Consider the following 26,372-nt stretch of genomic DNA (forward strand, 5'->3'; position numbering starts at 1 on the left):
CTTCGCCAGGGTCCTCGCAGCTGACTCCGGACGCCTCTTCGCCAGGGTCCTCGCAGCTGACTCCGGACGCCTCTTCGCCAGGGTCCTCGCAGCTGACTCCGGACGCCTCTTCTCAAGGGTCAACGCAGCTGACTCCCGAAGCCTCTTCGCCAGGCTTACCGCAGCTGACTCCCGAAGCCTCTTCGCCAGGCTCATCGCAGCTGACTCCCGAAGCCTCTTCGCCAGGCTCACCGCAGCTGACTCCCGAAGCCTCTTCGCCAGGCTCACCGCAGCTGACTCCCGAAGCCTCTTCGCCAGGCTCATCGCAGCTGACTCCCGAAGCTTCTTCGCCAGGCTCACCGCAGTTGATTTCTGTTCCCGAATTGGCGTCTCTCGGCGACGCTCCTGTTCCTGAGTTGGTGCCCCCGGATGGCACTCCTGTTCCTGAGTTGATGCCCCCTGATGGCACTTCTGTTCCTGAGTTGGTGTCCTCCGACGGCACTTCTGTTCCCGAGTTGGTGTCCTCCGACGGCACTTCTGTTCCTGAGTTGGTGTCCTCCGACGGCACTCCTGTTCCTGAGTTGGCGCCCCCTGATGGCGCTCCTGTTCCAGAGTTGGTGTCCTTTGATGGTGCTTCTGTTCCCGAGTTGGCGCCCTCCGATGGCGCTCTTGTTCCCGAGTCGGTGCCCCCTGATGGCACTCCTGTCTCCAAAGGCGCTCCTGTCAAGTCAGCACCCCCAGAGGGTGCTCCTGGTTCTTTATCAGCACCCACCGACGGCGCTTCTGAACTTTTGTCATGCCTGCCTGAGGACATTTTTAATGACTTCAAATTTACCCCGCAGGGCCCAGGACCTCCTTGTTTTTGTTTTGTAAGGCACTCCAGGTGTAGTGCCTTTGGGAGGGGCATCTGTCACACTGCTGGCCTCGGTGTGCTCGTGTGTGCCACGCCCCTCTTCTCGGTGAGCACACTCACTCCTGCCATGCCTCACTCCTGATTGGTCCCCCTGAGCAATCAGCCCCAGCTGATCCTAATCAGGGACCTTTTATAAGGAGAGCTGAGGAACAGGCTGGCAGGGGTTATTTTGGTTTATGGTGGTTATTTTTGACTTGTTTGTGTTGGACTTCCTCAGGTGATTACTTTGGTTTCTTTGGACTCTGGTTTGCTCTATGTTTCTTGCATTTGTTTGTAGTCAGTTCCTAGTTTGTGTTCCTAGCCTGTGTTTAGCCAGTGTTCCTAGCCTGTGTTTAGCCAGTGTTCCTAGCCTGTGTTTAGCCTGTGTTTAGCCAGTGTTCCTAGCCTGTGTTTAGCCAGTGTTCCTAGCCTGTGTTTAGCCAGTGTTCCTAGCCTGTGTTTCGCCAGTGTTCCTAGCCTGTGTTTAGCCAATGTTCCTAGCTTATGTTTAGCCAGTGTTCCTAGCCTGTGTTTAGCCAATGTTCCTAGCTTATGTTTAGCCTATGTTCCTAACCCGTGTTTAGTCTGTATCCCTAGTTTATATTCCCAGTCCGTGTTCCCAGTCTGTGTTCCCAGTCCGTGTACCTAGTTCATGTTCCTTACTCTTGTCATTCCCTTGTTTAGTTCTTTAATAAATATCTTGCCCTACATCTCTGCGTGTGTGTCCGCCCCCTTTGTCTTGTCTTTGTCTAGTCCTTAGCCCCACCGTGACACTAACTCTGCTTAATTAAAGGTAAAACCGACCAGACAAGATGAGGAGAGAGGACCAGCACTACTGATCACACACCGTGATGAAGGAAGGAGACTTGGAAGGACTGGCAGAGGCAGACACTGAGGGGACTGGAAGACCCACTCCAAGGGACAGAAGTGCCACTAACTGGACCTGCCTACAGGGAACAAAAACACAGCAGAAAGCCCAACGAAACCAACCATGCGGAAGACGAGTCCAGAGGAGCCACCGGAACAAGAAGAAGAGAAAGGATTTGATTAGACTAGGAGGGAAAAAATATAAACATATAGTTCGCAGACACATAGACCATCTTTGAAAACACTAGTTAAGTGCAACACACATAGTTTAGCTACAAAACGCAAGGGGTTAGTTCAGGATTGTTTACAATGTATATATGTTTGGTACTCTGCTATTTTTAGGAAGGATATTCTCTGTGTTACATCGTTTAAATCTTTGTGCCGCTGCGGAAACAGGTAAGACCGACAGGGTAGAATCCATGGGACAGTAGGAGCCATGCAGAGAAACAGGAGCTATGGGCCCCTTCTGAATATCTGCAGCTCCATCCGGTGGAGGACAACCTGAACAAACTTCTCTTTTTGATTTCATATTTTTTAAATTACTTTATTTTGATTTCCTGTTTTTATTATTTTTTGTTTGTTTGTTTGTTTGTTTTAGGGTTAGGAGCTGTTGCGATAGGTACGGTTCCTTTAGTTTAACTGGTAGCCTTTTATTTTTTAGATACCTTTTATTGTAAAAATTCAGCCCAGTGGCCATATAAGTCAGAAGGGGTTAAATTGGGGGGTTGCTGACGGCTATCCTTATCTCCTGGAATCTAGAAAACACCTAACCTATAGTTAAAAGTTAATGTGAAAGCATTAAGATGCTTTCAAGGGGGGGATGGTTAGGTTTTTCGGAACATAACATCATTATTAAACATCATTATTAAACATAGTCAATATGGGAAGTGTTCCGGCATTCATCCACGTGCTCCCTTTGTTCAAAATGGCGCTGCGCATGCTCCCTTTGTTCAACATGGCGCCGGCTAGGCTCCCTCCCTGACTCCTACCGAGGGGGGGGGGAGGCGGAGCCCTGGGCTTTTTAGCACACTTCATTGGCTCCAACAGCAGCGGCAGAGGAGGAGCCTAGACTAGTTTAAAAAGAAGGGCGCGCTTGGACGCCGGCCTCTTTCTTACGTGGTTGTGTTTCTATACTGCAGGAGAAAGGAGCGTCGATCGGCCTAGCTCTGGCATATATTCACAGATCATTTTTACACTTAATAAAGTGTTTTAAAGAGTACTTTCTGGACTTCCCGACTGCTTTCTTCAGGACCTTTTGAACTAAAAGATTTATCCTAACATGTTCTAACGCATTTGTAGTCAATGAAATGTTAACACAACTGTACATATTTGACCATTTAATTTTTGACATTTTAGGGGAAGCTGAGCTTCCCTTGCAGTCTTACAGAAATCGCCACTGGTTTAGACATATAGATATGATTAAATTATGGGCCTAAAGTGTGTCTGTTGGTGCACCGGAGACTTTCAGAGTCACAGAGACTTTTTTTCCCCTCGAACGGCTGGTCGCAGATTGACTGTGGATGCTCGTTCACTCACAGCTGTTGAACTCATTTAGCCGCTAATATCCACCGTGTTGTAGGCAGTGTAATCAGAGCGGTAACTGTGGCGTACGTCATCATGCACTTACGTAAGCATATCGATCGAATTTGTTTAAAAATCATATCACCGTTATTGAAACATTTTCTATCGCGATATATATCGATATCGAATTATTGTCCAGCACTAACTGTAACTCTGGGATGTTGGTGGGTTTCCTCACATTAACTGCTCGCTTCAGGTCCTTCCACAACATTTCGATTGGATTAAGGTCAGGACTTTGACTTGGCCATTCCAAAACATTAACTTTATTCTTCTTTAACCATTCTTTGTAGAACGACTTGTGTGCTTAGGGTCGTTGTCTTGCTGCATGACCCACCTTCTCTTGAGATTCAGTTCATGGACAGATGTCCTGACATTTTCCTTTAGAATTCTCTGATATAATTCAGAATTCATTGTTCCATTAATGATGGCAAGCCGTCCTGGCCCAGATGCAGCAAAACAGGCCCAAACCATGATACTACCACCACCATGTTTCACAGATGGGATAAGGTTCTTATGCTGGAATGCAGTGTTTTCCTTTCTCCAAACAACGCTTTTCATTTAAACCAAAAAGTTCTATTTTGGTCTCATCCGTCCACAAAACATTCTTCCAATAGCCTTCTGGCTTGTCCACGTGATCTGTAGCAAACTGCAGACGAGCAGCAATGTTCTTTTTGGAGAGCAGTGGCTTTCTCCTTGCAACCCTGCCATGCACACCATTGTTGTTCAGTGTTCGCCTGATGGTGGACTCATGAACATTAACATTAGCCAATGTGAGAGAGGCCTTCAGTTGCTTAGAAGTTACCCTGGGGTCCTTTGTGACCTCGCCAACTATTACACGCCTTGCTCTTGGAGTGATCTTTGTTGGTCGACCACTCCTGGGTAGGGTAACAATGGTCTTGAATTTCCTCCATTTTGTACACAATCTGTCTGACTGATTAGTCAGAAAAAAATGAATGAATATTTTTTTATGCTGGTCAGGAACATCCTTTAGGGGGATTTCTTGTGAATCTGCCTCACACGAAGTGTAAATTTGTCGGGCACACCATTCAAGATCAGAATCCTTTTAACCTGTAACAACCAGTAATAGCAGATGTGTCATGAGCAGTGTGGCACTGTAATATAGTAGGCACACATGCATATACACATCAAAGGATTAGTTTTTTAGTCTGTATTAGCTTGACACAAACACAAAATAGTCTATTTTAAAACACTGAGTAATAAATCTACATATATGAGGTATGGATATTGTGTTTCCACAATGGAAAGTTCCAGCCTTGATGTTATGTAGATGTAGTAACAAGCTTTTACCCGCTGCTGTATTAGATTCATTACAGTTTTCCTGGAACATTACTATATACTGTAGTATCCAGACAGATACATGTATGGGAAAGCTTATACATCTGAATAACTGATTGTAATTCCTTCCATGGTCGTGTGTGTGTTTATGCTTAGACTTATTAGGTTCAGTATTATACTTAATCTGTAAAGCCTTTCAATACCAGAAGCAAGTTATTTTCTTGATCTCAACCAGGTGTTAGTGTAGAGATTTTGTCTGCTGTGCCGATTTCAACTCTAGAGTAATTCTACACAAATCCCCAACCATGTAAACTAGGGATGTAACGATACACTCTACCCACGATGCGATACTGGGTTCATGATACGATTTTTTCCCGATTTTTTTAAACAAAAGGAAATTAAAGACAAATTATGACAGTTTCCTTTTATTATTTCTCTTTAAAAAAATAAAATACTGTATTTGTGCTTATCTTTTGTTTATCTAAATAATGAATGCCCATTTATTTCTGAGGTAGGTACAAACTATGCAAAAAAAAACTGAATTGAAATTTAAAACAAATCCCACATGAAATAAATAAATAAATAATACAAATAAACAATCCTCACATAAATAAATTTGGCTGGAAAATTCTGAACCTGGCAACCCTGTAGTGACGTCAACCAGGCAAGGCGAATAGCGCCAGTGCCCTCTGCTGATTAAAGTGAATATCGATTCATTATACATGTAAACCGATTTGAATCGTTACACATGTGAATCAATTTTTAACTGTCTTGTGGTGCATCGTTACATCCCGAATGTAAACTGCTGTTTAATACATATATGGCACAACTAAACAGGGCTACATTCTATGCTTTTAGCATGTTTGTGGTTTTAGTTTCAGTCTTCACTAAGTATATGACTCTGTTCAAGTTAAAAATGGTGTCAAAATTTTTTGGTTTAATCAAATAGAAACAACAAAACAACACTTCAGCTACTCAACAGTTCATGGTCACAGTTAATTTATCTCTTCATGATGTGCCATACATTTTAAATGTGAGAATGTGTTCTTTTTGGACAGCAGAGGTTTGCAACTTGCACCTCTCTAATGGATGCCATTTTTGCCCAGTGACTTCTTATTGTGGAATCATGTACATTGAACTGAACATGGCTGGTAGATTTCAATGACTTTGTTTCACATCTGTATTTAAATCTCTTTAGAACATGGCATCATGTGCTGCTTCTTGAGAACTCCTAGTCTGTTTCTTATTGGTAGACAGCTTCTATTTAACTGATGTTTAGAATCAACTGGTGAGGCTAGTGAAACTGAACCCAAGTGTCAATTTACATTTACATTTTCGGCATTTATCAGACGCTTTTATTCAAAGCGACTTACAGTACTGTGACAGTATATTGGCAGTGGTGGGGCTTAAATCAGTGACCTTTTAATTACTAGTCCAGTACCTTAACCACTAGGCTACAACATTTTCACGTGGGTTATACAGGTTTTGTATAAATCTTTATGTTAAATTATTAAAATGATCATTTAAATGCTGCACTTTGTCTTTACTCATGTTGTCTTTATCTATATTAGAAGAAATAGCAAATACTTTTTGACAGTGTATATGTAAATATATAAAGCTTTAAACATGTTACAGATGTTAGAAATATTAAGGTGTAATAATAGTGTCAGTATTTTACCTCTTTGAGCAGCTGATCTAATTCATTAGATGCTGTTACATTTCTTGTTGAAGTAAGTCTGACCTGCAAGCCCAGCACATCTACCACAGAAAACCAAAAGTTAAAATGCAGGTAATTTAGTTTAGGCATTCACTAAACATTTAAAAATGCCAAGAAAAGCAAAAAACACTTGTAATGTAAATGTATATAAATGTATTATCTGGTATATATAAAAATACCCAATCTGGTAGTATCCAATTACCCAGTTGTATCTCCTCTACTATTGTAGATTCCTACCCTAACCAAGGAGGGGAGTACCTAACACATGCCCCCTCTGACATGTATGCAGTTGCAAACCACTTATTTTCATCTACCAGAGACAGATTCACACAAAGGGCAGTATCATGAATGAAAAGTCATCTCTTTGCAGACACCAGCTAGCTAACTGTAGGTGGATGGTCAATTGATAGAACATCTGATGTTTAAATCTTAGTGGTGGTGGGCTAGCACATTAGACCACAACACTACATGAGGTATGCCAGATATATCTTACTACAATGTAATTACAAATAATAGTGTCACCTACTAAGAATATGTTTTTTCTGACCTGGTGTTTGGCAGAATGAAAAATTGGAATGAAAATAACATTTCACTGATTACAATAAAAGTGATTTGTTGCCAGAGGTTGTTATTTTAGCTTACAGAAACATGACTTGATTATTCTAATCAAAACAGTAAAAATATATAAATACATATAGAAAATGTAAATATAACCCTAAATGTACATACAGTCTAAACACTATTATGACATATTTTTACTTAGCAAAAAAAGATCCGACCTGGTGATTTTCCTGCTTTATTAATATGTTTGATGCTTTGTGTTATATGTCATCACTATTCACCTACTAATAATGTGAATATCATGACCTGATAGAGTTATATATATTACATATATGTGTCAGTCACAACAGTAATGAAAGTTATAGCTGATTTTGAAGAGGTTAAATATTTGCTCATAACAGTATATGTATATGTTCTGTGTACTGACCTTGTGGAGTAGGGCTGAAGGTTGTGTATGCTACATTAGTGGAGGGAACGGTGCTGGGGGAGGATGCTTCTGCAAAATAAATTGTCTGGTTATATTTTATATCATTTTAAAATCTCCATTTCAGCTAACAAAAGTAAATCATGGAGATGTATAGATTAATGATGATAAAGCAAAACAAAATATTGTGATGTGTGAATGTTTGGAGTTCCAAAAGTTGTGTCTGCCACCACAGTTGAAGAAACAGTAACAATTAGGGTAGATTTTGAAGTGGCTACAGCTTCAACAGATACAGTGGTACCTTGAAACTCAACAATCAATTGGTTCTGGGACTGGCGTTGAGTTTAAAAGGCATTGAGTTTCAAGGTATTTTTTTCTCATAAGGACCTGTTAATGCGTTCCATGGTCCCGTGGACTTGCATATATTTTAGGCTTATGTAAAATAATGGGGTTGTTTTTGACACTTATACACTGAAAATAACACAAATATAATATAAAAACACTGAAATAAGAAGCTGATCCTTACAATTTCTCAGAACCTCGAGCTGTAACACATGTTTTAAAGTGAAACAGGAGGAAAATCCGGATAAAACACATACGGATATGTGGAGCTTTCAGAGTGAATCTGACGGTTATTCCACACAAATGCAGATTTGTCTCATATGCGCACTTTGATGATATAGCAAATGTTCATTGTTAATTTTAAATTAAATAAATTAAAAAAAAAACTGAACACGTTAAGTTTAAGGAAACAAATTTCTCGACGAAGGGCATTGACTTTCAAAGATTTTGAGTTTAGGGGACTTTGAGTTACAGAGTACCACTGTATATAGATACATTGGTCACTTTATGTTAAAAAAAGATATATTTTCCTGAATATGTTTGACTGTATGTCAGCTTAGCATTAAACAAAATTTGAAGTAATCCTAATGAACAAATCCTAATGATTCATTTCATGCAAATAAAACAATTCCTTACATTTACATTTGCATTTTCAGCAAAACAATGTGAACAAAATAATAGCAAATGGCAAATACAATAGATAAATATAAATGTTTGCTTATAACAGTATTTGTATATGTTCTGTGTTCTGACCTTGTGGAGTAGGGCTGAAGGTTGTGTATGCTACAGTATTGGAGGGAACGGTGCTGGGGGAGGATGCTTCTGCAAAATAAATTGTCTGGTTATATGATATATCATTTTAAAATCTCCATTTCAGCTAACAAAAGTAAATTGCTAAGATGTTCAGATTAATGATGATATGTTTGTTTATTAGTTTGTTTGTTTGTTTATTAGGATTTTAACGTCATGTTTTTACACTTTGGTTACATTCATGACAGGAACGGTAGTTATTCATTACACACAAGGTTTATCAGTTCACAAGTTTATATCAAGCACAGTCTTGGACAATTTAGTATCTTCAATTCACCTCACTTGCATGTCTTTGGACTGTGGGAGGAAACCGGAGCACCCGGAGTAAACCCACGCAGACACGGGGAGAACATGCAAACTCCACACAGAAAGGACCCGGACCGCCCCACCTGGGGTTCAAACCCAGGACCTTCTTGCTGTGAGGCGACAGTGCTACCCACTAAGCCACCGTGCCACCCCGTTTGTTTATTAGGATTTTAACATCATGTTTTACACTTTGGTTACATTCATGACAGAAACTGTAATTACTCATTACACACAGATTCATCAGTTCACAAGTTTTTAATGTCAAACACAGTCATGGAACAGTAGTTGAAGGAACAGTAAAAAATTAAGGTAGATTTTAAAGTGGCTACAGCTTCGACAGATACATTGGGCATTTAAAAAAATCCTGAATATTTGACAGTATATTTATTACATTGCTAGTGTACAAATGTATTATTTCTGTCTGCTTTTCTGTCTCAGAAATGTAAATTGCTCATAAAAAGGTTGATAAGCAAAAGGCAAATTAATTGTAACTTAAATTTATTCTTTTCATTGTCATGGAATACAAAGATATAAAGAAATGAAAACAGTCTAAGCTTCAACAAAGGTAACTGATCCTGTCTTAAAGGTATTTAACAATAAAGTGTCATAATGGTTAAATAAAAATAATGTTTTATACTTACTTGCACATGCTGATGCATATGAGAAACTACAAGGCACATTATTCCAATTTTGTGTTCCTTAAAATAAAGCATTATAAAGGATGGTCAATAAAATCAAGACCTTTGCAAAGTATTGTGTATACAGTAATTCTAAATTTAATGGCTGCAACATATTAGAAAAAGCTGGGACAGAGATTTAAGAATGTTTGTGAACTCAATTTGTCATTTATTGCAAAACTCAATAGTTAAGAAGTTTAACATAAAACATCTCTTCTTCTGTTTTAATAAAACACTTCTATGATACAGTTTAAATCACTGCTTTCTGACTAATACTGTTATTTTAAGAATAACTTCAGTAAGAGTTACCTGGGAAATAATTCATGGTCAAACAATTTTCCATTTGAAAATTATTTGGCTCTCCACTTCCCCATTGACTGTAATCGAAAGCTGACCCATCAGTCCACACCCATACTCCCTCCTGTAAAATAAAGATCATTAGTATAAATGATTCATTAACACAAATGCTTTTTAAAAATATGTTATGTATTTATCATACAAACCTGTGCTGCATCACTGGCACCTAACAATGTTTGTGTGTTTGATTTAGTAGTACTCAGGACTAAACCCTGGATAAAACTGTGCTCTTCGTTACTGTGCACTGATGCAAGATGCCCTCCCGTGTTTACACAGTTTTGCTGAAAAGATTTACAAAATGTGGAATGAGCAAGATGCTTCGAGGTTGTTAATCCAGTTATTACAGGATTATTTCATTAGGATTATTTCTGAATAAATTTTTGTGTAATTTTAAGTTTACAAAAAAAAAAAAACCTCAGCAGCAGCCCAGGTGGCCGGTTGTTCGAAGATCCTGAAGCAGCGAGATCCAAACTGGGTCCAACCTTCTTGACATTCTGCATTTTTTACAAAAAGGAAATTAAACTTAAATATTACAATACAAGTGTAAACAGTGATTTAAAAAAAATGTACGGTTTAATGTCCAATTTTTTTCTGATCTGAGGGAGTTGTACCGATTATTTTTTATAATATTTTATGCATTTGTCTCCCAATTTAGTGTAGTCAATTTGTCTTCCACTGCTATGGGATCCCAATTTTTTTGTAATCGAGGTAGTATATTGCTGCTCACACCTCCTCCGACAGCAGCCCTTAACGGAACCCTTTTCCACCCATGCACTGTCCGCCAATCAGGGTCCTTACACAGCGTTTGAAGACCCCAACCACATAGTCTGGTCATCCCTCCCTGCAGGCACTGCCAACTATGCCCGCCAGATGGCGACCAGCTGACCAGTGGCAACACCGAGTTTCGAACTGAGAATTTCAGAATCTCGGCGCTGGTGTGCTAGAGGAATATCCTGCTGCGCCACCTCAATATTTATTTTAAATTTTAAATAGATAAAGAAGGTTTGTGTTTATGAATGATCAACTCTACAGTAATAATAATAATAATAATTAAATATATACTTTTATTTAATGCTAAAGGGTTAACTTAGATTTATATTAATTATTCTGTCCATTTGTTGTAAAGTGATTTTTACAAGAACAGAAGAGTCAGTTAGATAAAGGACTAAAACTCTTTAACTTAATAATAAATAAACATCAAACTTCATGTGAGCTAATAAATCTGATAATTTGATCTGAAAGCAAATTATTTAGTAAATAAATATTAAGTAATGATAGTTTATACATTGCAAATGTTGCATATTTATAAAGGTAGATTTTAAATAATTTGCTTTATCAGATCCAAGGTTAGATGATGTAGTTTATTTATTAGCTCACATAATGTAAATGTATCATGAAGTACCAAATGGTTTGATGGATTTTTTTTTTTTTAAAGTTAATAAAATTTAATTTCATTAGAATAAATACTTGTAATAACAGCATTAAATTTATCACATTCTACATGTGAGGTTTATATAGCTTTAAACCTTTTAATAGAGATTTAATAGAGCAAATTATTAAAATTTTCTCTCTATGAATTAAATTGTTGCTGGCTTAAAATAAAGCATATTAATTATGTATTATGAGAATTGTGTTTCAGTCATTTAGCCACAGAAAAGAATCCCTATACTGCCATGACTTATAAGACTCTTACAAGTGTTCATACTTAAATTTTATTTGTAAATATACTTACACGTGAGCTTATAAATAAAATATGTTATCTAACCTTGGATCTAATAAAGCAAATTATTTAAAATCTAACTTTATAAATATGCAATAATTCAATGTATAAACTGTGATTACTAAATATTTATTTACTAATAATGTAAATGTATGATGAAGTACCAAATGGTGTGATGATGAGGCTGATGTTGCAGTGGCTAGATTTTTTAAATAAGTTAATAAAATTTTATTTCATTAGAATTGTTACTTGTAATAACAGCATGGAAGATTTAAACCTTTTTATAAAGATTTAATAAAGCAAATTATTATAATTTTCTCTCTATGAATTAATGGCAGCTACATTGCATTTGAAGTCACATATACACAATATGTTTTTTTATTAATTAATATGAATCAGGTGTCCAAATAATGTGTGTGTAATACGTGGTAATTATAATCAAGGCTCAACAAATCAAAACTTACCATTTAATGTAAAGGAAAGGGTGCAGAGCCCTGTTAAAAAAAGGAGTAGTTTTAATAAGCCATCCTGCATACTGCTCAGACACAAATAGACCATTTATCCATAATGTATATCTACAAAATATATTTACCTGAAAAAACCATTAAGAAAAGCATCACAGAAACTGATCTGAAAGCAACAGAGAACATACACTTTGTCTTAAATACTGTAGTCCTGATGTTAAAGGCAATATTATTTTTTTAAGTATTTAGTTGGTAAACTTGCATCTTCAAATGAATGTCAGTTATAAGCTTAAGTTAATTCAAGAATTTCAGAAGTGACAGTTATAAAAAATCTTTCTAATTGAATCAAGAAAAGTAAACTAACCTGCCTACTGAAGCAAGGATGCTCAATGTGACTGCTATTTTTCATTTAAGTCTGCAAAAGGAGGAAGAAAACTAATAACAGAGAGGGGAAAATGACATTTAAAAAATGTTTCCTGGTGTCAGTTGACGTGATCATAACACCACAGCTTTGAACTGTGACTGTCTGAGAGAAAGATAACGTTGAACATGAAAAATTTGCATAAAGAACAGAAAGATTATTTAGTAACCTCCAAAAATGTGTCAGCCTCAAAAAAAAAAAAACCCCTGCTGAAACACAGGTGTTACTGGTCACAGTCACGCAGCTTTATTTTGCAGTGGGCTCAAAGGCCGAAAACCTTTATCAACATACTGTAGTTGGTTTGTTGCTTATCATATGGACAAAGAAAATGCCTCTGAATTAGTTATGTGGTGGAAAAACGCAGCACTGGGGCTGCTCTCTTCTTTAACACTAGTGCATTTCAGAAAGTGGACAGCTTTTTAAAAAAAAGGAAATAAAAATAAATGATACTTAGACACAATTGGGCATTACAGTGGGACAGTGGGACAGTGGGACACACCAAACTTCTTTTGGAATGCTTAAATCATCCTATAATTAAACTTTTTAAAAAGATCTTCCCAAAAGTCCTGTAAGAAGCTTGTTGGTGGCTTAAAATAAAGCATATTAATTATGTAAGTTAAGAGACATAAACAAATTTAAGGTTTGTTTTTTATATGTTTTATAAACCTTTAATCAAATTATTAAAAGCATTTTTCAGATAATTGTTTTTCAATGATTTAGCCACAGAAGAGAATCCCAATACTACGATGGCGTATTAGGGCCACTGTAAAAAAATATTTGTAAGTTTTAATTTCGAGAATAAAGTCGTATAAGTTTCGATTTTGAGATTAAAGTAAAAATATTATGAGAATAAAGTCGAAATGATTATAAGAATAAAGTCGAAATATTATGGCCAAAGAGTGTGCAGCTATCGTAGGCTTGTCAGTTTAGAGAAGCACAGGTCTCAGTACCTGGATCGGCATGCAAGTGCCGAGGGCAGCTTACAGTGAGTGTTATTGTGGTTATCCAATAACCCGCGATTATTTTTGGGTGGTTGTTTGTATTGTACACTTCCATCCACATGACATGAAGACTAAACATGTCAATGCAACCATTTATAGCGATGCCATGTGGCTTTAGTCTATCGAACTAGTCCATAAGGCTCGGTTGAAGTACTAATACTCCGTCGTACAATACTGCCATGACTTAAAAATGTGTTTATACTTAAATTCTATATGTAAATACACTTACATTTTCCGTCCATTTAAATTAATTGCCTGTACACCCACTTTAAATTTTAATTTAATTATCAGGTAAAGCATAGAATTATACAGACTTGTGCCAAAAGCTTCAGTTAATGTTTAAAATTGTTGTTCCAAGCACAACATATTTTACAAAAATCATCCAGTAAATGACAAAGTTCTGTGGCAAAAAGATTTGTTAAAAAGGCAGGTCAGAGAAAAATGGCTAAAAAGGAAGGCTCTGTTCATTTAAATAGCCAAACTTTGGTGACCATTAACAAATCTCAGAACTCACCAATCATGGAAGCTCTTAAAATGAATGACACACTGTGTAATCTAACATATTTTAATTTTAAATTCAAACAAGTCAACGTAAAGCTTCAGTAAGCTCAGCTTTCCTATTCCTGTGGTCTGACAAGATGTAATGAAACACTTCACTTGTATGATGACAGTATGTTTCCAAAGATGTGTCTTCTTTGTCCAACCACAGTCATTCTGGAAGATTGGTGATGGGTATTAAAAGTAGCTAATCAAGGCACAAAGGTGATAACTGACCTGAAACCATGTTTTTTTTTTTTCTTACAAACATGTTTTTATATATTTTAACCCAACAGATTTAGTCATGTTTGTGTGCTTGTTTTTTTTCCTTTAAAGATGTATATCTTTGATAACAATGTAATATGAACTAAGTTCCTATGAACTTAGTGACACCACTAGCGTGAAAAAAAAGAAAATGTTATTACAAAATGTAAACACAGGAATTGTATTTATGACATTTTATAAGCACATAAACACTTAAACTGTGACAACACCCACACCTTTTATAGGGTTTCCTTGTTATTAATGGATGAGGTTATTTAGGATGACAAGGTGTACCAGGCAACAAACAAGATATAGTCAGTAATGATATACCCACAAATTCTATATTAAAGTGGTAACTCATAAAATGGCCAATAAATGTCCATACAAGGTAGTTTGAGAAATTATCAAATCAACATTTACAGACCATAACATTATTAAAATAGAAAGGGATTCTGAAAAAAATCTATGTAAGTAAAGGGCAAGACCAAAAACCAATTCTGAATAACTATGACCTTATCATTATGCTTCTGTAATAAATATAACCACATAGGCTTGTGAATATTTTGTTAGCCCCAGTAAACTGTAAACTGAGTTTATTGCTGATTCAACAAATGCAAGACCTCATATGCAAAGTGCAAACCACATATAAACAACAAAATAAAAAGTGCTGTGGTTTGATAGATCCAAATGTTAAACTAATTTTAGAAATAATAGAGTTTGTGTACTACTGGCCAGGTGAAGTATCATGCCAATTGTTTACCATAAAAAAATAAAAGGCAGCTTCTGTTATGCTATTGGGTAACTTGTGAAGGTATGTATTTGTTTTCTATAACAAATATAGGATTTTGGGAGTCTTCAATTATGATAAACAGCATTTAAATAGTATTTCAGAAAGTATTTTTGTCTAACCACAAATGTTAGTGTAATTATACATTTAATTCAAGTTATTTTTATTGAGTTTAATTGGGTTCATTTTTACCAGCCACACCCGGGCATGATTACTGCCAGACCTGTTGTATCTAAACATCACTGAAATAGAACCTGTGTGTCAATTTGATTTGGTCACGATTGTGTGCTTGTCTTTTTCCTTTATAGATGTATATCTCTGATAACAATGTGATATGAACCAAAGGAATTCATATGAACTTAGTGACACCACTAAAATGTGAAAAAAGAAAGAGGAAAAAAAGAAAACATGTTATTAAAAAATTAAAACACAGTAGCTGAAGCATTTTATTTTCAATAATAATGTTTTATACGTTTGTGTTAAACTTTTTTATATAAATAAATATTTAAAGCAGGTTTTCAAGTCATTTTTTACTGAGATTTTATATATGTTCATTTTTAAAGTGTAATGTGACAACACGTAGAGATATTGACAGGGTGTGATGATTTTCTCTAGGCCTTGTACAGGTATATCAAATAAATATGCTATAGTTTTCTTAATTTTACATTATTTTTTAAACTAAGCTATTCTATTGTCAGATAACATTTATCTGCAGTAACTAGTCATAAACAAAATGTAATCATTCTTTTAATAAAAGCTGTACTTTAAAGAGTTACCTCTTAACATATTAGGAACTATTGTTACATTTTATTAAATAAATTATATTTATAATTAAGATATTTAAAGAACTGCATTGATCAAGGAGTCCTCTAGTCTCATTACCACTTCTCTAAAATGTGCTGTTCCTTTGCTGCTATGAATTAACACTAATGGGGCAAAGACAGGTCTACTGTCGCCTCACAGCAAGAAGGTCCTGGGTTCTGTGCGGGGTTTGCATGTTCTCCTGTATCTGCGTGGGTTTACTCCAGATGCTCTGGTTTTCTCCCACAGTCCAAAGACATGCAAGTGAGGTGAATTGGAGACACTGAATTGTCCATGACTGTGTTCTATATAACCTTGTGAACTGATGAATCTTGTGTAATGAGTAACTACCGTTCCTGTCATGAATGTAACCAAAGTGTGTAAAACATGACATAAAAATCCTAATAAACAAACAAAGATAGGTCTAGAGCCTCATGACAGTGTGCATACCTACACTTATTAAAGACTTCATTAGATTAACCAACCATTTTAAAAGCACATTTACACTTACCATACCTTTTATGAGGTTTCCTTGTTATTGATGGATGAAGTTAAGGGGGATGACAAGGTGTACAGGGCAACAAACAAGCTATAGTCAGTAATGATATACCCACAAATTCTAATTTCTAAAGCAGTAGCTCATAAAATGGCTAATGAATGTTCATACAATGTAGTTTGTAATCACCATATACAAACCAAGGTTGTGCAACCATGGGCAAGACCAAAAAACTATTTTGAATAACTGTGACCTGCAGTACCTTAGACAGCACTGCATTAAAATCATCATTCTTTTGTAATGGATTTAACCACATAGGCTTGTGAAAATTTTGGTTAGCTCTTGTAGTTTGTAAACTGATTTTATTGCAGATTCAACAAATGCAAGACCTCCTAAACCATAAATAAACAGCAACAAGAAAAGTGTTGCGGTCTGATAGATTCAAATTTTAAACCCATTTTAGAAATAATAGAGTTTGTGTTCTACTGGCCAGATGTAAAGTACCATGCCAATTGTTAACAATTTAAAAAAGCTAGCTTCTGTTACGCTATTGGGTAACTTGTGAAGGTATGTATTTTGTTTTCTATAGCAAATATAGAATTGAGGCCACAGTGCTACCCACTTATCCACCGTGACGCCCTATCCTCAAAGAACTGAATGATCATTTAAAAGCTGCATATTGTGTTTACTCAATAGAAGAAAGGGGCAAATTTTTTTTTTACAGTCATATGCCATGTTACAGCCTCGTAACTGGCATGGTTAAAGTCTTGGACGATGTTTATGCCTAGGCCCTTTGCAGGCCACTTTTCCCAAGTAGAGTAGTAACAGGTGATTTTTTAATTACTGTTGAATGTAAAATTTGGAAATGCGTTTTCAGCATTTCCGGCTATTAAGTGATCTATTTACTTTAGGAAAAAAATGTGGTGTGTGTTGTTAGACGTAAATCCACACTTTTCCAAGTCACATGATGTTCTGCAAATTCCTCTTTCCTCATAACATTGTGCTGTTTAGTTTGTGTGTAAATACCAAAGTTGACATACACTTGTATGGGACATGTATCTCATCTCAGCTCTACATCTGCATGCTTGCTTGACTGTGAATAGTGTTACCTATGTTTCAACAACTTCCAATTCATGGCAAACCTGTATTCTGTGGTTTTTGGATTTCATCTGACCAAATGGAAAATTGTCCTCTTACCAAAAGCAGTTTGGGTTTACCTTCCGAATTGGGGCGGCACGGTGGCTCAGTGGGTAGCACTGTCGCCTCACAGCAATAAGGTCCTGGGTCTGATCCCCAGGTGGGGCGGTCCGGGTCCTTTCTGTGTGGAGTTTGCATGTTCTCCCCGTGTCTGCGTGGGTTTCCTCTGGGATCTCTGGTTTCCTCACACAGTCCAAAGACATTCAAGTGAGGTGAATTGGAGATACGAAATTGTCCATGACTGTGTTTGGTGTTAAAACTTGTGAACTGATAAATCTTGTGTAACAAGTGACTACCGTTCCTGTCATGTCACCAAAGTGTAAAACATGACGTTAAAATCCTAATAAACAAACCTTCCAAATTTAGCCAGAGACCATTGTTCCATGTACTATTTAAAGGGTGCACTCAATCTTACTTATTATTATTATTATTATTATTATTATTCAGACCGCTTGATTTTTTGCACACTTTATTGTTTTGTAGTTTTGATTTAAACAAATATAATTGTCATTTACCCATCAAGACCCATCAATCTACACTTAATTACCCATAATGATGGAGTCAAAAATTAATTAAATAATTAAATTAATTAAATAATTAAAACTGAGGCCGCTCAGGTGGCACAGCAGTAAAATATGCTAGAGCTGGGATTTTAAATACATCTTATCATCAATATAACCTTGTCAATGATTGGCTGTTGTTCACAGGGTTGGTAAGCCGGACCAGGGTTCCTCATAACTGGTGCAATTACTACCTCTGCTGGCTGATTGATGGTGCCTGTGCAGAGTTGGGGAATAATGCTGATCAGGGTGTGGCTCTCCATGCACAAGGCTGGTCAGCATATGAACTCGCCTCATGCAGGTGAAAAGATGCAGTCGGTACTGATCACGTGTCGAAGGGGGCGTGTGTCAGTTGCAAAGCTCCTCAGTCAGCAGTGAAGGGTTGTATCAGTGGAGGTGAAGCGTAACACAATCAGGGTAATTGGATACGACTAGATTAGGAGAGAAAATTGGGGGGGGAAATTCAGAGAAAAAGAAATCTGAACAAAAGTCTTTGTAAAAGCCTTTTGCCAGCAATCACAGCTGAAAAGTCTTCTTGGATACATATCAACAAGCTTTCCACAAATGAATTCGTACATATTCTTCATGGCAGATCCTTTCAATCTCCATCAAACTGGATGGCAAGTATCTTTGAACTGCGATCTTCAGGTCTCTAAATAGATGCATGGTAAGGTTTAAGTCTGGGCTTTGTCTGGGCCACTTAAAGATGCTTCAGTGTTATTTTGACTGTATGCTTTGGTTCACTGTTGTGCTGGAAGATAAACTGTCACCCCAGTCTGAGTTTGTGTGTGCTCTGGTGGAGGTTGTCTTTATTTGGCTGTATCTATCTGTTCCTTAATTCTTCCCAATCTCCCTGTCCCTGTTGCTGAGAACCACCCCCATAGCATAATACTACCAACACCATGTTTCACCAGTGTCTGCTTTTTATGAGACAAAGAGTTACATTTTATATTATCAGATCAGAAAATGTTTTCCTTCAAGCTGTCTGTGGAGTCCTTCACATGCCGTTTATCAAACTCCAGACATGCCACATGTCACATGCATTTAACTCGACTGTGGCTTTTCCAGCAAAAACTCAGACAACTGGCGCTCAGGTGACGCAGCGGTAAAACACGCTAGCACATCAGAGCTGGGATTTCGAATGCATCACCTGTGCAGAGTTGGACAATAATGCTGATCAGGGTGTGGCTCTCTGTACACAAGGCTGATCTGCATATGAACTCGCCTTGTGCAGGTGAAAAGAGGCAGTCGGTACTGCACACGTTTCGAAGGGGGCGTGTGTCTGTTGTGAAGCCTTTCACTCAGTAGTGGAGGGTTGCATTGCTAAAGGTGAAGCGTAACACAACCAGGGTAATTGGATATGACTAGGGGGAAAATCCTTGTACAGTATACGTAAGTGTGAAAATAGCAATTGTAATGAAACATGAACTGATTGTTCTAATTGAGAATGTACCAAGAAGGTATAAGTGTGCATGCATGCATATGTCGCTCAATGTGAAAGCTCTTGAAGCAGTTTTTGTCCTTGGTGTAGCTGAGGTACACTTTGCACTTAGAGCAAGTCACCCTGACCATGCCTTTGCAGCCAGGATTTTTGAACACCATTGGCCAGTGGTCAGTACAGTCCAGACACATGCTGCTTAGTGGAACACCTCAAGACGGAACTCCACGCTTTCCTTCTTTGCTATTTTAGGTTTTTAGTTTTTAGTCTTTTCCAATATTGGAGATAAAAAAGCCAAAGAAAGAACTCTTCATCTACTTTCACCCTGTTGCACTATCCCTTTTACTCAAAAATGCATGAAACACACATATAACCTGAAAGTAATGAAGCACATCTTTCACTCCTTCCTCTGTGTCTGTAAAATCTGACTCTCCCTCATACTCCTCATCACTGAACCCTAACTCGTCCTCACCTTTATTGAGAGGAATAGCCACCTGTGTCCTATTTCCAGTCCTATTGTCAGCCCTCCTTTTAGCATTCCCATAGAACATTAAAGGATTTATGTTCTAAACAAAAGAATTTTGAACATTCCATTCATACATCAATCTATCTACAGGTATGTATCTGTGTAATTTGTTCAAAGATATTCAGAAGTCAGTAACTTAAGATTATTCTGGCTCAGCTGTCTGGCAACGTACCTAGCTTATTGAATAAAAAGACAATAATTTTATATAAACAAGATTTGCATGAAAAAACAGATCATAACTTACCACAGATTCTCTGAGTATATTTCAAATGCTGCAAATATATGAAAAATTTGAAGAAATTGAGGAGGAAGTGTAGGAAAGACTAAGATTTAGGGGGGTGTAAAAGGCATATGATGTCTTCCAAGTACATAGCTGGTTAAAACAATTCCCCACTTTCCATGTAAAGGCAAATCGGTGTTTAAGTTTATTTTTAAATATCAGGAAGTTGCAAAGAAATGGTATGTTATCATTTGCCAACACAGTGCAGTAGAGGTTTAAACAATGCCCTTAAAACTTCATGACTTTGATTGTTTACTGTTATAATTACACTGATCAGCCATAACATTTAAACCACCTCCTTGTTTCTACACTCACTGTCCATTTTATCAGCTCCACTTACCATATAGAAGCACTTTAAAGTTCTACAATTACTGACTGTAGTCCACCTGTTTCTCTACATACATTTTTAGCCTGCTTTCATTCTGTTTTTCAATGGTCAGGGCCCCCACAGGACCACCACAGAATAGGTATTATTTGGGTGGTGGATCATTCTCAGGACTGCAGTGACAATGACATGGTGCTGGTATGAGTGGATCAGACACAGCAGTGCTGCTGGAGTTTTTATATACCGTGTCCACTCACTGTCCACTCTATTAGACACTCCTACCTAGATGGTTCACCTTGTAGATGTAAAATCAGAGACGATCGCTCATCTATTGCTGCTGTTTGAGTTGGTCATCTTCTAGACCTTCATCAGTGGTCACAGGATGCTGCCTATGGGGCGCTGTTGGCTGGATATTTTTGGTTGGTGGAATATTCTCAGTCCAGCAGTGACAGTGAAATGTTTAAAAACTCCAGCAGCGCTGCTGTGTCTCATCCACTCATACCAGCACAACACACACTAACACACCATCACCATGTCATTGTCACTGCATGCTGAGAATGATCCACGAACCGGGGAGTTCAGAAACTCGGTGCTGGTGTGCAAGCGGAATATCCCGCTGCGCCACCTGGGCGCCTGTATTTGTTTTTTGAACTAGCATATAAAAAATAATAAAATAAATAAACTCTAAAGAATTATTTTATTCAGTCAGACACAGAAAAAGAGGACTCATATAATGTGCATGCCCTTTAAAGGGTATGTATCTAGAGAGCATTGTCCCAGAAGTGTTTGATCCTGTTAATTCATCTCCCCCAGCAGCTACAGCATAGATGACATTCATTAAAATTATTAAAACATGTCTGAAATTTATTTTAATCATTATAGCGTGATCTAAGATCCTGTACACAACACCCTTATAAAATGTTGGCTAATTTAGTTATGAAATGTCAAATCACAGTTTTTACTTCTTCATCATTCAATAACTTACTACCTGTCAATACAAAACATCAGTATACAACACATTTTATTCAGTATTTGTTCCAGGACACAACTGCAATGTAAAAAGTCCACAGAGTCACATTATTTAAATAAATGTGGCTTTGTACTGTGCTGTGCTTTTTGTGCTGTCCTGTGAGATGCTGCTCAGGGGCCGTGGAGGATGACTGGACGGGTAAATACCATTTTTCATTTTACTTTGACACTGACGGAGCTCAGCAGCATAACACTCAAAGCTTTCCTCCAAATTGACTTTCTTCACACCAGTCTTTCTATCCACCTGGTGGTGGCTTCCTGGAACACAAGCTTCACTTCCATCCATCAAACCTGAGGAAGAGAAAGTTTTAAGAGCATGCAGACTAACTGAAGAGATATTAAAATGACATTTCATACTGGTATGGCTTTTATGATTTGGGTAACAGATATAGTGGCAGGGTTTACATGCACTGGTTTACTAGGAGGACCGGTCCTGGAATCAGAAACCACTGTTTCTGCCGCATCCTGGTACACAAGAACCAGTGTTCTACACATTTTTGTATTTTTAATATTTGCGAAACTATGATTTTTTAAATGATCTGGTGATTTAATTCTGTTTAGTAGCATCAATACAAAGGGTTCTCTCATATATTTAGCTTGTTTACTCCTTTTTTCAACTTTTTAAGTAATATTCAGACATGATTCATTTTGATTCAGGTGTACCTTTGTTATTAGGATGCAACGGTGGTAGCAGGTATTGTGGGTTGGAGTTTAGCATTTTATCTTTGGCTTTCTCTTGCCATTCCAGTTTTTTCCTACAAACAGTGGATTGGCTACCATAAATTGCCCCTTATTTCAATAAATAAACGGTAGCTGAGTGTGTGGTGCCCTGCAAACATTTAACATCTTGGCCAGGGTGTATTTCTTTATTGTTGTTAGTGTGGGTGGTGTAGGACCTACTACGATCCTGACCAGGATGTTAGCAGTTAATGAAAATGAATAAACCTGTGGTTAACCTGTGTCATTTTATATCAACCCCACACTCTCTACTCTCTAGAGGAGAGTGATCCTGCATGGTAATAAAGATCTTATAATTATAAAGACCACTATAGGCCTTTATAACCACTTAAGCTTAATTTTTTTGTAAATATTTAAAGCATCCAATGTATAATCATAAACCATGCTAGTAATACAAAAAAGTAGAAACCCAATTAAGCTTATTTCATTGCTATCTTGAAGAAATAGATAATGTGTGACAATTACAGTACAACCAATATAAATATATAGACACCCGTCCTAATTATTAAGTTCTGGTGTTCAGCAATACTCATTGCTAAGAGTGTTGTGTATAAACTCAAGCACATAGCTATGAAATCCACATTGCTAAAGAACGTAAAAAAAAAACTATCCACTACACTACAAAATGTAATGTTTTGTGAGACATTCAAACACAAGGTGGTAGCATTACCCCCTTTAACGAAGCAAAATTCTTTGAACCCAACAATTGTAGGGTCTATTTCAAATTGGCTTTGTTGTATTATGTTAAAAGATCCCTTATTTTTATATTAATAATTACTTACTCTGAGTACATAGTCAATGTTGCAAAGCTAATGGATTAACCGAATCAGCAATGTGAACAAACTCTGTAGCTTTTACTAGTTTCTTTCTTGAGCAACAAGAACCAGCAGCTGGTCTGATGATTCATGTATTGGCAATGAACTACTGTGTGAACCCTTAAAAAAAACTAGAATTCTGGTTGCTCTGAAATGACCAGTATGTATCTGATCTTAAGACGGATACTTAAGACTGAATGCTGCACTTTGCAAAATAAGCTAAATCACAAATGAATCACATATCAGAATAAGAAAAAGGATTAGAAAAGAGGAAGGAAAAATCAACATGAAAATTCATTATGCATGTAGATGCTATATAAGATCACAAGCAACTCTAGTATGATTTCACCTCTAGTGTTTATTAGAATTAACATGATCTACAAAATGATGATGAAATTCAACAATTCAACAATGCATTCTTTTAGAAGAATTCTGCACCTGAAAATAGGTTGTGTGCCAATTCATGCATTATGGAGGTATATGTTTGCCAGTTTATGTAAACCAGCATTACAAAAATTTACAGAATATTTATGTACATGTGTATATCAAGTTATTATTATTAATAACGTTAAACAAGATTCGCTGAACAATTTGAAAACGATTGGTGTTAGCTTGAAGCTCAGCTTGGCAGTTGACACTAACTGCACTGTTCTGTACTCTGCTTAAAAACAGGTTAGTCTAATTTTTATTGAAAAGGAAAACCACGTTTTCCACCCAGACAGTAAGGCCAATTATCTTTTGGACTTCCAGCTACAAACTTTTCTGGCTTAAACCGATGACCTCTTGAAAATGGGGCGAACAGTTTAAAAGTTCATCACCCTGTAGTGAATACGTTCAATCTTTTTTTCATTAGTTTGTTTGATTCTGTGTTATACAATCAGATAAAGCCTTAACACTTAACATTTTGCAGCTTTGTTGAATTGCAGTTTGGTAGAATGGGTGAAAAGAGACACAAGTGATTTGTCATTAGTCACTCTACAAGACGATTAAATAATTGGATGAAAGCACAGTTTCACTACACACAATGAAGCAGCATGGAGAAAGCTGGGTGAAATGTGTTAAATAAAATAACCTTCTTCTTCTATGCATCTAGCACAGTCTCTAAAATACAAGGGTATAAAACAATCAGGGCCCTGTTTTCATCATAGCACAAGCACAAAAACCTTTACTGTCTATAGATGCACAGCAAGGGCTTTGTTGTCATGACTTCAAAGATATGGATTCTTAGATTAAATATGTTTATTCACTGTCCAATTATACTATTCATCCAAAATATGTGGACACCCCTCCTGATTATTGAATTCAGGTGTATGAGCAATGACCAATTACTAACAGGTGTTTAAAATCTACTATCTTTAATAAATTTGGGCCTGCACATGTTCCAATATGACTGAAAAGACATAGTTTGAAAAGACTGGTGTAGAAAAACACTATACATTTAGGATAAGGCTAGACATTCTCGTCCAACAATGCTTGACCTACAAATGCTCATTTGACCAATTGGGCAGCAGTTTCCACAGACAAACTTTCAAATCTTGGGAAATGTAGAGGCTGTTATAGCCGCAAAGTGGAGGGCAGCTACATATTAATGCCAACAGTTTTGGAAAGAGATGCTATGCTTATTGTGAATCATATCATTCAGCACGTAAGCATTCTAAATATTCTAAAAAGGAGGTTTTAATCTTAATAAATGCTAGCTTTTTCTGTCTTCAAGTGCCCTGACAAACGCTTGGGTTTAGGACATGTTACTGTGGTCAGCAATCATTGGCTTTCCTTGGTTCTCTTTAAGCAGTTGTTGCAAAGCTTTGACTTTGTGTTATTATCCATATGAATCCTTCTCCAGAAAGATCCAAACAATAGGGTATAGCATGTCTCTGAAGAATTGAGTGGTACTCCTCCTTTGTCAGAATTCTGTCTTGGTGCCAAACTCAGGTGCCCAGACATAAATATTCTCAGTACCATGCTTCAGTGCTGTTTTGATGTATTGTGGTTACATAAACCCTTCTGTTACTACAATAAGTCTCAAACATGGATTGATTAAGTAAATAGGATTTTTCCATTTATCTACAGTGTGTCTTAACTCAGTGTCAAGAGTTTGCCTTGTTCACCTTCCTGAGAAATGGTTCAAAGACTTCAACTTGACCTTTGAAACCACTAGTACTAGGTGACATTTTTTTTAATGTAGTTCTGCTCTTTAAAGAAGCTTGCTCTTTATTCAGCACATTCTGTATCTGTGCAGGAGTTTCTGTATTTTCAGTAAACAACTTTAAGTATTGATCTTCTGATGGTGTGGTCACTTTTAGTCTGCCTGATTGTGGTTTGTTTTAGAGTGCCATGCACAGCAAGTCATGATTTGACACGGAGATGCCACTGATGCCATATTTCCCACCATCGCAATGCTAGTGTAAAATGTTTTGCAAAAACCTGAAGCATGAACAAATGAACAATAAGTGACACCCATTTTAGGTCCAACAACAGCCACTCTTCTGAGAAGGCTGCTCACAAAACTTTGAAGTATGTCTGTGGGAATTTGTGCCCATTAAGTCAAAAGATGTTTGTATGGCTGGGCACTGATGTTGTCCAAGAAAGCATCACTTGATGTTCCAGTTTATTCCAAAGCTGTTCAGTGGGGCTGAGGTCAGAGCTCTGTGCAGGCCATTACAATTTCTTTAAACCAAGCTTAATGTCTTTATAGAGCTTGCTTTGTGCACAAGGGCACAAGCATGCTGGACCAACAAAGGGCCATGCCTAAACTGTTGCTGCAAGGTTGGAAGAATATAATTTCCTTTTTATAGCTGATTTATTACACCTGTTGTGGCTGAAACACATAAAGTCAATCATTTATTTTGGTTTGATTTAAGTTCTTATCAGGATAGTGTATCATAAAAATGCCCCAAAAAGAAATTTGTAGTTCAGCTTGTAGTCTTTGTAACCCTTTAGAAATGGTCATTTTTGTTTATAGTCAGACTGGTTTACCATGTCAATTGGTATAGCCCAAAATTGTTTAACACTGTTAAAAGTTCAACAGTTATAATGAAAATTATTTTGCAATGTTTTAGTAAAGCCATCACAAATATTACTTTTGAGTTTTTAGTATGTAGAGAAAATTGTATTATATATATTTTGTTATATACATTGTAATATAATGAGGGGGGGGTGCAACA

At 37.1% G+C, this 26,372-nt stretch overlaps 2 protein-coding genes across 5 annotated transcripts in view; both read right to left on the minus strand.

The window, feature by feature from the left end:
* Positions 1-4,306: 4,306 nt before the first annotated feature.
* LOC134311899 (galactose-specific lectin nattectin-like) lies at positions 4,307-14,199 on the minus strand. Its single transcript, XM_062993548.1, has 8 exons — positions 14,190-14,199; positions 10,224-10,303; positions 9,956-10,090; positions 9,762-9,873; positions 9,417-9,473; positions 8,413-8,481; positions 6,294-6,373; positions 4,307-4,387 (listed from the first exon to the last, which is right to left on the minus strand). Exons 1-8 carry the CDS (start codon positions 14,197-14,199, stop codon positions 4,307-4,309), a joined length of 624 nt encoding a protein of 207 aa, XP_062849618.1.
* A 7,105-nt stretch (positions 14,200-21,304) lies between these two features.
* Positions 21,305-26,372, minus strand: part of rgs12a (regulator of G protein signaling 12a) — a 58,318-nt gene continuing 53,250 nt past the window's right edge. For all 4 annotated transcript variants that reach the window (XM_062994082.1, XM_062994080.1, XM_062994078.1 and 1 more), the window contains one exon: positions 21,305-21,946. In XM_062994082.1, the coding sequence (XP_062850152.1) occupies positions 21,708-21,946 (239 nt within the window). In that variant the 3' untranslated portion in view covers positions 21,305-21,707. The remainder of the gene's footprint in view (positions 21,947-26,372) is intronic.

Source organism: Trichomycterus rosablanca, chromosome 4 (genome assembly GCF_030014385.1).
Source record: "Trichomycterus rosablanca isolate fTriRos1 chromosome 4, fTriRos1.hap1, whole genome shotgun sequence".
In the NCBI taxonomy this organism is placed as follows: domain Eukaryota; kingdom Metazoa; phylum Chordata; class Actinopteri; order Siluriformes; family Trichomycteridae; genus Trichomycterus; species Trichomycterus rosablanca.